This window comes from Anopheles merus, chromosome 2L (genome assembly GCF_017562075.2).
Source record: "Anopheles merus strain MAF chromosome 2L, AmerM5.1, whole genome shotgun sequence".
NCBI lineage: Eukaryota > Metazoa > Arthropoda > Insecta > Diptera > Culicidae > Anopheles > Anopheles merus.
The window spans coordinates 51,511,292-51,520,157 of NC_054083.1; the positions used below are offsets into that span (position 1 = coordinate 51,511,292).

At 48.6% G+C, this 8,866-nt stretch overlaps 3 protein-coding genes across 4 annotated transcripts in view; all 3 read left to right on the top strand.

The window, feature by feature from the left end:
* The first annotated feature begins 100 nt into the window (after nucleotides 1-100).
* LOC121594208 (Bardet-Biedl syndrome 1 protein homolog) lies at nucleotides 101-2,476 on the top strand. Its single transcript, XM_041917259.1, has 4 exons — nucleotides 101-260; nucleotides 473-741; nucleotides 809-2,274; nucleotides 2,340-2,476. The coding sequence occupies exons 1-4, from the start codon at nucleotides 250-252 to the stop codon at nucleotides 2,406-2,408; spliced, it is 1,815 nt and encodes a 604-aa protein (XP_041773193.1). The 5' UTR covers nucleotides 101-249; the 3' UTR covers nucleotides 2,409-2,476.
* A 632-nt stretch (nucleotides 2,477-3,108) lies between these two features.
* LOC121593873 (acyl-CoA-binding protein homolog) lies at nucleotides 3,109-6,859 on the top strand. Its single transcript, XM_041916620.1, has 3 exons — nucleotides 3,109-3,213; nucleotides 5,951-6,009; nucleotides 6,219-6,859. The coding sequence occupies exons 2-3, from the start codon at nucleotides 6,001-6,003 to the stop codon at nucleotides 6,465-6,467; spliced, it is 258 nt and encodes an 85-aa protein (XP_041772554.1). The 5' UTR covers nucleotides 3,109-3,213; nucleotides 5,951-6,000; the 3' UTR covers nucleotides 6,468-6,859.
* Nucleotides 6,860-8,075: 1,216 nt separating this feature from the next.
* The window catches only part of LOC121591785 (protein melted), a 30,784-nt gene continuing 29,993 nt past the window's right edge, over nucleotides 8,076-8,866 (top strand). Inside the window, exon 1 of one of the 2 annotated variants that reach the window (XM_041912749.1) lies at nucleotides 8,076-8,608. The gene's annotated coding sequence lies outside the window, so the exon portion shown is untranslated. The remainder of the gene's footprint in view (nucleotides 8,609-8,866) is intronic. The other variant, XM_041912750.1, reaches the window with a different exon arrangement.

Genomic DNA, 8,866 nt, shown 5'->3' on the forward strand with positions numbered 1-8,866 from the left:
AAGGCATGTACGTCCTACCAGCAACAGGTGGTTCCGCTCGGTTACTGGGGGCAACGGTACTGCTGAGGGCAGAGCGCAAACAAACGGGACCACCTGATTTTCGAACGCGTCAAAAGCCTCCGCCACGGATAGAATCTACATTTTTTTGCTCCCAAACGGCGCCAGGTTGGATACTGCGGGCCAAGTTACGGTGTTGGTTGCTGCGGCATTATTTAGATCGCGTCTGATTGGATCATCTTCGGTTGCGAGATGTTTCTGTGGTAAGTGTGTGCACCAGCGGGACCTAGCCCTACCGTCCATAATTGGCACCGTTCTGGCACTACTGCTGCTGCTGCTGCCGCTACTGCTGATGAAACGGAACGAATAAGCTAACCAACCGCAACAGCTTGGGCCATCCCCAATCTCCCTCAACCAAACACTTTCTAACGCCAACACCCAACCCTTTTCGGCTTGCTTGAAACTCCGCTTGCAGCAAAACGAAACCGACCGACAAGTGGCTGGACGCGCAGTGTGACGGGACTGCCGCATTGCACACGCTTCCCTCATGCATGACGCTGTGCGATCTGAAGAACGACAACTACTACCAGCTGGTGACGGTGGATGTGCCAATGTTTGATTTCGACGCAAAGCCCAAGCTGAAGGTGTACAAGGGCACGAACCTGATCAGCGAGCAGCATCTGCCGGGGATTCCGAGCGCCGTCGAGAGCCTGTACATCAACGACCAGGAACCGCGCATACCAAGTAAGTGCTTTACGGCGACGACCTTCGTGCGTGCGTGACCTTTAGCTCGTTCTGTTCCCTCTCCAAGTTATTGCAGTTGCCGTGGAGTCATCGGTACTGTTCTATCGGAACATGAAGCCCTACTACAAGTACACCGTACCGAGCATGACGATCGAGCCGCTCGAGATTGACGTGTGGAAGAAGCTGCCGATCGAGCGGGGCGATGCGCTCGACGCACTGATCGACAGTTTGCGCTCGATCGAACCGTCCCAGATGACGCTCCAGACGCAGGAGCTGCTCAGTCTGTCCGAGAGTGAGCGCGGCGGGTACATCCGCTCCAACGCGGACCGCAAGCTGGAACGGCTCTCCATCATCACCACGATGACCACGATCAAGAAAGCTTCGAATGAGGCTAAATCTCCCTCCTGCTTGATACTGGCAACCGAGTCCGGTGAGCTGCTGGTGCTCGACTCGCAAGCGTTCGTTGTGCTCGCACAGGCAAAGGTTGGTCCGTTCCGTGGGACACCGAGCATGATCTCCGCCAGTGGCCAGTACGATATCGACTATCGTGTCGTGATAGCGACACGGGAAGGTGCTCTTTATCTACTCCGCAAAGGATGGCTGGCGGGGCAGCATATCGTGAAGCTGGAGGATCCTGCCGCCGGCCTCTCCCTGCTACCGATCGATCAAACCATTGTGGTCGTTTGCATGAACCAATCGCTGCTGTGCTACTCCAAGAAGGGCAAAAAGCTATGGGCGGTAAAGCTGCCCCAGCCAGCCGTCTGCATGACACCGGTCTGTCTGCCCCATCTCGGCATAAACCTCGTGTGCGTCTGTCTGAAGGGCGGTCTGGTACAGTTCTACAGCCAGAAAAAGCTGGTCGATCAGTTTTATGCGCCCGAATCGGTGTCAGCTCTTACTTTCGGAAGGCTGGGGCAGGAGGAGCACGTCCTCATCCTCGTCACCATCGATGGTTCGCTCATTGTTAAGATCCTCAAGCGAACGGCCGAATTTGTCACGACCGAGAACATGTACGACGTGAAGACAGCAAGCGACGAACCGCCGGGAAATTTGCAGATTCCGAAGAAAACTAAAATCTTCGTGGAGCAAACGCTGCGCGAGAAGGAACATGCGGCCACCATACACAACTCCTTCCAGTCGGAGCTGTGGCGTATGCGGCTCACCACGGCCCGCGCGACCGTGGACGTGATCAACTCGGCCGATAGTAACGTGTCGACGGTGGACGTTGGGTTGGCGCCGCTCAAGCTGGCCGCGGAGGTGCTTGGTTTGGGACCGACCTTTAAGCTGTTTCTGATGCTGGAGAACATTTCCACGCGCAAGGAAGCGACGGGCCTGAACGTGCTGATACAGGCCGACCATCGCCACTATCTGGTGGAGCGACCGTTCGTGCAGCTGCCGATGCTTGTGCCGGGATACCCACTGCGGCTGGACTTTCGTGTGACCGTCAGCGTCGATCCGTCGGATGGGTTGCCGCCGGTGGACTTGACGCCGGAAAACTCGCACATTAAGGTGTTGGTGTTCAAAAGCGGACAGGTAAGAGGAGGGGGGTGAAGTTAAACGGAAACTATTTCTGATCCGTCGGTAACCGCTCCTTTCAGACTAAGCCGTTGATTGCTTCAACCGTTGTGATGCCTCAACCGGAGCCACAAGTTTTGAACTCTTTCTAGGACGAACCGCATCAAAGCACGTCAAACGTTTGAAAGAACTGAAAGTAAAAGTAGAGAGATGTTGTTCAATAAAAGAGAGGATAGTAGTTTGCTTTTCTTCATTTAATTATCGTTAGGATTTTGAAATTGCATACAATGCTAGCGTGCAACCTTCGCGGCTTGTACAAAAGGTTGCGTTCAATGCATGAAGCGTTTTTAAAGGGCTTTGGAAAACGCTTCAATTTTAAGCTTTCAATCTGTCCGCAGACGGTTTTTTTTGTACCCAAATCGAGGGAAACTTAAATGATCGTTCACTATAATACCATCGATCATCATAAAAGTGTGAATGAAAATTCTAAAAATCTACAAAGTGGCAATCATTTAGGAAAGGCGTGGCTACAACATATCAAATTCTATCGAACGCCCTTTGAAGCCGTTGACATTTTTCTACAAAAAATAGAGAAAAAACCGATTTATTCTTATCAACCGTCTCCTCTCCCTCCTCACTGAAGCGGCTAATCCCATGCCAGTTGGCCATAAACATCACTATCGGTCACTTGAAGCTCAAGCCGCGTAGGTTTGGGCCAGTTGGAGTCGCTTTATAATCAACCCTCCCGACGACTACCTTTTCTCGGTGCCTACCTCTCTCGCGTCTCCACACCCCTCGACACCCCGTCCTATTCTTGTGTGTGCAAAATGAAATGAAAAAAAAAATCCACCCCGTCACCCGGGGGGGAGCAGAGTAAGCAACAATCAACACACTCACTTCGTAGCAGCACGGCGAACCCCGCGACCAGTCTACATCGGACCAGCGTTTGAGCAAAAGGTGCGTATGTGGTGCGCTCCCAGCGTTGGTGGGGAGGCTGTGCGGTGTGTGGTGTGGTGTGGTTAGGTTTGTTGGCTCGCGCCGTACAGAAAGCTGCCGACGTTTGAAGTTTCGCTTATCAGTTTTTGGTCCCCCCACTGATCCCCATTTCGTTTCCGTCGGTGCATTGATTGCGTATCAGTGTGTGAGTGAGTGCGTGTGTGTGTGTGTGTGTAGAGGAAATTTGAATGCCGGCTTCACTACCACCCCACACCACCATGTCCGGGTGACGCTGAAGGTCAATTGAAGGGAAGATGTCAGCCAGCGGCCCGAAAAACACATGGACGAGGTTCAGCAGGTCGTGCGCTAGAGCCGCAAACCAGCGCTGTCCATGGCTGAACGTAATTGCAGCAGAAAGCAGAGGGTGTGCTGCTTACGACACGTACCCTTGTGTGGAAGTCTTATGCTCACCACTAACGACCACGCAGTTGGCGTTGCGTGATTATTAATTGCAATCAGCGATTCTGAGTGGGGGAGAAGTCGTCAATTTCTAGCCAGCCTTCCGTTGCAGAATGGGCCCGTTTGAGTGGGCGATGGTTGCATTCTTGTACTCGCGCGTACACCACACTCCGGATGCAGACATTGCAAAACGTCCTTGCAGTACGTGCAAGGGGGTGTGATGTAACGCAAGCCCACGACCAAGTAAAGTTGGTTATCGGCAACGGTTATTAAGGTAGCCAAGTAAAGGGTAAGCTTGGGTCACACTTCCTTGCAAACTTCCAATCTTATCTGATGCGGAGCGGAAGTTAACATGAAGCATTAACCTTCCCCCAGGATGCGGTCGATCAATCTTAGAAAAATAAAATGCCACCAGCATGTTCCTTTCGCCACGCACGAACGAAGCTGCCTATCAATCTTGTTTCTTCCAAAACGGAGTGCCACAGGCGATCTTCCATACCGCTCGGTCTCACAGTTCGGTCGGATTCGGATGCGTGAGAGTTTACGTTGGAGGCGAAATTTGCATACACTGTGCGAACTTAGCTTTGTTTCGGGCGGCTGTTCATTGGTGAGATATAGAAATTGGATCCATCGGAACAGGTTTCTCAGGCCCAATCAACACCGAATGTGCGGCACATCAAGCCGGCATGTGTCTATCTATTTTGAAGATATGTGAGAGAATCTTCTGCGTAAACTACTCGTGGGTATGGACGTGTTTTCATGGACACCAACAAGAGTTGCGCCAACAGACTGAAGTTGCCCCTCGATGCACTTGCGTGCAGTTAAATGCATCAAATATGAGAATGGGACTTTCAGTTGGCACTTCCCCACCTCTCCAAAAAAAGTCAATCGCGCACCTTCACAACAAGGTGCGAACTTGCCGAGGGGACAACGACAGGGCCGCCAACGAAAATTAAAAGAAAGGTTTTTTTGTGACCTTTTTACACGTTTGCCTTTTATTTTTAAACCGGCACACACTATCACCGTACGATGCATTTCAATGCAGTGCCGGCAAACAGAAAACAGCTTTTCGTTGGATTGGGTGAATGGAAGCGACACTGCAGTTGATGCAGGTGCATAAGGATAAGGACAGCGAGGGTTGGGTTGAGGGTGACAACAGCCGAATCGGCATTGGAGGAGGAGAGCTTTCACAACGGTGCTGGTAAATTGATTCGTCGATAAACGCGCTGTTGCGTTATTATTAATATTGTTTTTACACATACACACTTTTCCATATCCATTTCAATTGGCGTTGCATCACAGCAATTTCTCGGTTCGAGTTCGAGCGATCGCGATCGAGCCGATTAGCATATACACACCCCACACGTAATTGAAGGCTGTACATAGAGATCTTATTTCTTGAATTGCACACAAAAAGAAGCTTCTATCGTCCGCTAAATTTGAAATTAGGCAACAAAAAACGATAACCACACGCCATCGGTTCAACTGTAAGCAAATGTGGCGTCATTTGATGGTAATTTTTTATATCGAAAAAGAAACCAGCCGCACATCACATTATCGGTTTTTTGTTTGCTGTGTGTAAGTCTGCTGACGTAAACAGTGTGCCGCACAAGTGTTTTTACAAAAAACTTTGAAGTTTTTGTAACGCTCAAAAAGCCATCGTCCTCCCCCAAAATTCTCCTCAATATCTCCAACATGCGCACGGCAATAATAATATTAAGGCCAAACAAAACAACTTCACAGTTGTACAGTGGATGCATGATCATCGTGTCCGAGACACGACTGCGGAATACTTCCCCGGGCGGGAGTGGGTTTCGAGTTTAAGGTTAAACGAGCGGAGCACGTGCTGGTGGAAGAAGGCCGCTAAACGCCGGCTGTGCTGCCGTTTTATAGAGGATGAGTCGGCGGCACACGGGTCGGTACACCATCAATGTCAAGCGTCATATTGCAGTGCAACTACACGCCGATCATACGAATTGGTTCAACGTGTGGTTGGTTTAACAGACCATTAACGCCTAGCGCGGCTTACAGTTTATGGCGGACCGGGCTTAGCAAGTCCCGCGTACAAAGGTCATTTCGCAGGTAGACTTTACTTCGCGTGCAAACCTTTTTCCCCCATTCCCTCCAATCGACGATAACAATTCAAGCAAACGACGAGCAGTTTTTTTCGCTTTGATTCTTTTTCTTCTGTCCCTTCCCCGTTTTGATGAAGGTGTGATAAAGAGTGTTGACTTACTAACGGCTTTTTTTGCTTTATTTCTTTCTTTCATTCTTGTTCTTTTCCATCCACACGCTACAGTAACAGGCCGTTACATCATCTGATCTTCGCCCGCCCAGCCCTTCCCAGACATGGAGCAGGTAGGTGGTGCAGGGGTTTTAGCACTGATAACATGATCCCTCCTCCCCTCACTATCGATCGCTTATCATCAACCAGCTCAAGCAGTGGGTTTACTGGGACGATTAATTACATACAACATACTGCACCCTTTTTGCAATAATACACTCCACTTCAGTGTATTAATCGTACCTCCTCCCCACCTTCTTACCCCATCCCTTTCGTTTTGCAGAAATTCAACGAATCCGCCGAAAAGGTGAAGAGCTTCACCAAGCGCCCGAGCGACGCGGAGCTGCTGGAGCTGTACGCACTGTTCAAGCAGGCGACGGTCGGCGACAACGAAACCGAGAAGCCCGGCATGTTCGATCTGAAGGGCAAGGCCAAATGGCAGGCGTGGGCTGACCGGAAGGGCACCAGCAAGGAAGCGGCCATGGAAGCGTACATCAAGATGGTGGAGGAGCTGTCCGCGAAGTACGTCTAAACGGACGGTGTGCGCTAAGCAAATTGCCAAACGGACAACCGGGCGCTGGAGTTTAATACATTCGGTTCGGTACTTTTGTTTCTACAACTATAAATATTCCAAAACAAAAAAAAATACTGGGGCCATAGCAGTTCCTTACCGTGGTGATCCTGTATTCTTCCTCGGGCGCTTCGCGAGTGTTTAGCTTTATTGTTTTCTGTTATCAGTTTCTGTTTTTTTTTTTGTTTGTTTCGGGGGCACCTTGGAGCGATTCGTTTTGCTTATCGATCGAGGGGAGAATACGGTAAGGTTTTGCACCATACGTTAGCTAACGGGTGAGAAGATAACAACCAAAAATGTTGATACAGGGTTGAGTAAGCTTACAAATTAATAAAGTGAAATCTTTTACTAAATCAACGGTGTACTTTTGTAGTTCTAAATGGTAGTTTTAATTATATTATTTGTTATTCTTTTCTGGGAGGAAATACATCCTAACGCTTGTCCAATTAAATATGGGAATCATATAAAAAAACGGTGATATTTGGACGAGTTACTGGCAATCACAGTCGTCAACTCGCACGGCCTAACATGATGTAGAACATGTTGCATGTTGCAGGTCATGGGTTCAAAACCAGAATGGACTGGTCTCCCCGTAGCAAGGACTATGACTATCCGACTGCAAAGCACTGAATACGTCTCGAAACCCTGTATAGGCCGGCGGCATGTTCCAGTGTAGGACGTTTATGCCAAATAGAAGAAAAAGGATTTCACTATCAATGGCAAATTTTCAACAAAAAAAAAGGAGATTGAAGAAAGGATCGATTTTATTCTTTTGTTAGACGATATAGTTCGTCCTATTACAGGACTTTTCCAAGCCACTTTCGAATGTGCATATCATTATTTACCGCCTCCAAGATGTTTTTCAACAGCTGTCAAGTGGTGTATTTGCTTTATAATGAAATTTCAGCTTTTAAATATGATTTTCAACACCTCACAAACTCAATCCAGCTTGAGATGTGTTGAAAATCATGCAGAAGATATTAAAAATTATGGTGATTGAAGTGAAGTATCAGATTTATGTTGATTATCATGTTGCACGCGGTAAATAACAGCGTTTACATTCGAAACTGACTTGGAAAACCATGCATAAGATACTTTTTATTTGGTACAAAAACGCAGTAAATTTAAAAAAACGTATTAAAAGTTCCTCAACGGTTTTTTTTAATCGTCTGTTTTATTTTGTAAAAAAAGAACAGTAGAATTAAAAAGTTTGCATTGAAAATATTACCTACAAAAGCCATCCACTGCATAGAGCACCGCCTCACCAAGAGCATAAACCGTTTGACAGGTGTGCACATGAAAAATGTTACTTGGGAAAGCAATAGAAAAAGGGTGGAATACAGTGCGTGACGAATTGCAGCGTCGCAAGCTGCCGGTAACAAACGAAACTATTGCATCTTTTCCGTGAATTGAAGGTTTTTTAAAGTTGTTAAAATGCACCAGTTGTGTAGCACTTACACATTTCTTCAGTTTCAGTCCCGTTCACCCTTAGCTTCCCTTGCAACCCATTTATTAATTCCCATAAAAAATCGATACACTTTTTTGCGCTACCACTGTAGCAGCTCTCATCCCCTTATTACTGTGTGCTGCTGTCACAACCCCGTTTTTGCAACATACGAAAAGAAAGCCACACGCACACACCCGCACCGGCCGACGATGTAGGGGCAACACACATCTCGTCTTGCCGAGATCACCACTGCACAACACAACCGAAATCGATTCCAGTAACCGCGCGTTAGAATTGGCTGCTAAAACACAAGCTGCGCCTAAGACAAGTAAAACTGACCCCGCGCGTGTGTTGCTGGTGGTGGTTCACAGTGGAAAACCCACCCCCAAGAGCCACGACGGCAGCCAAAAGGGGGTTGATTTTGTTTCTGTGTCTGTGTAGGTGTGTGTGTGTGTGTGTGTGGGTCTGTGTGGGTCTGTTGTCTGCATTCCCCTGGTGGTACGAGCGCGCAGTGCATCGCGTACGCGTGAAGGAAGAAAGTCGTGTCCGTCGTGAATGTGCTGCTGTGGGGTGTGTGTGTGTGGGGTTGTTGGTGTTCTTGGTGGTGCAACAACAGGCAAGAAGAGCGATCGCGATCGCGTGCGTGTGCGAAGTGGTGAGTTAGCGCGGTTCGTGTGATTATTTATTTTCACGCACGCTTAGAACGAAACGCGCACCACCGCGGTGGTGAGCGTGAAAAAGGGCGATGAGATAAAGGTGACGGTGGTGTAGTGATTCGGCTTTCACAACACCCTGGCTGTTGATGATGTGTCCATCATTAAGGGTGTCGCGACGGAGCTGAAAAAGAAGAAGCAGAAGAAGGTGGTCTTGCTGGGAGGGGGGGAAGTAGGGGAGTTTCTGCAGCATAGCAGCA

What these genes read in the sequence shown, in the direction of transcription:
- LOC121594208 (XM_041917259.1), top strand. An exon ending in CCAGGAACCGCGCATACCAA is followed by an intron (nt 742 to 808) that starts GTAAGTGCTTTA and finishes TCCCTCTCCAAG; the next exon opens with TTATTGCAGTTGCCGTGGAG. An exon ending in TGGTGTTCAAAAGCGGACAG is followed by an intron (nt 2,275 to 2,339) that starts GTAAGAGGAGGG and finishes CGCTCCTTTCAG; the next exon opens with ACTAAGCCGTTGATTGCTTC.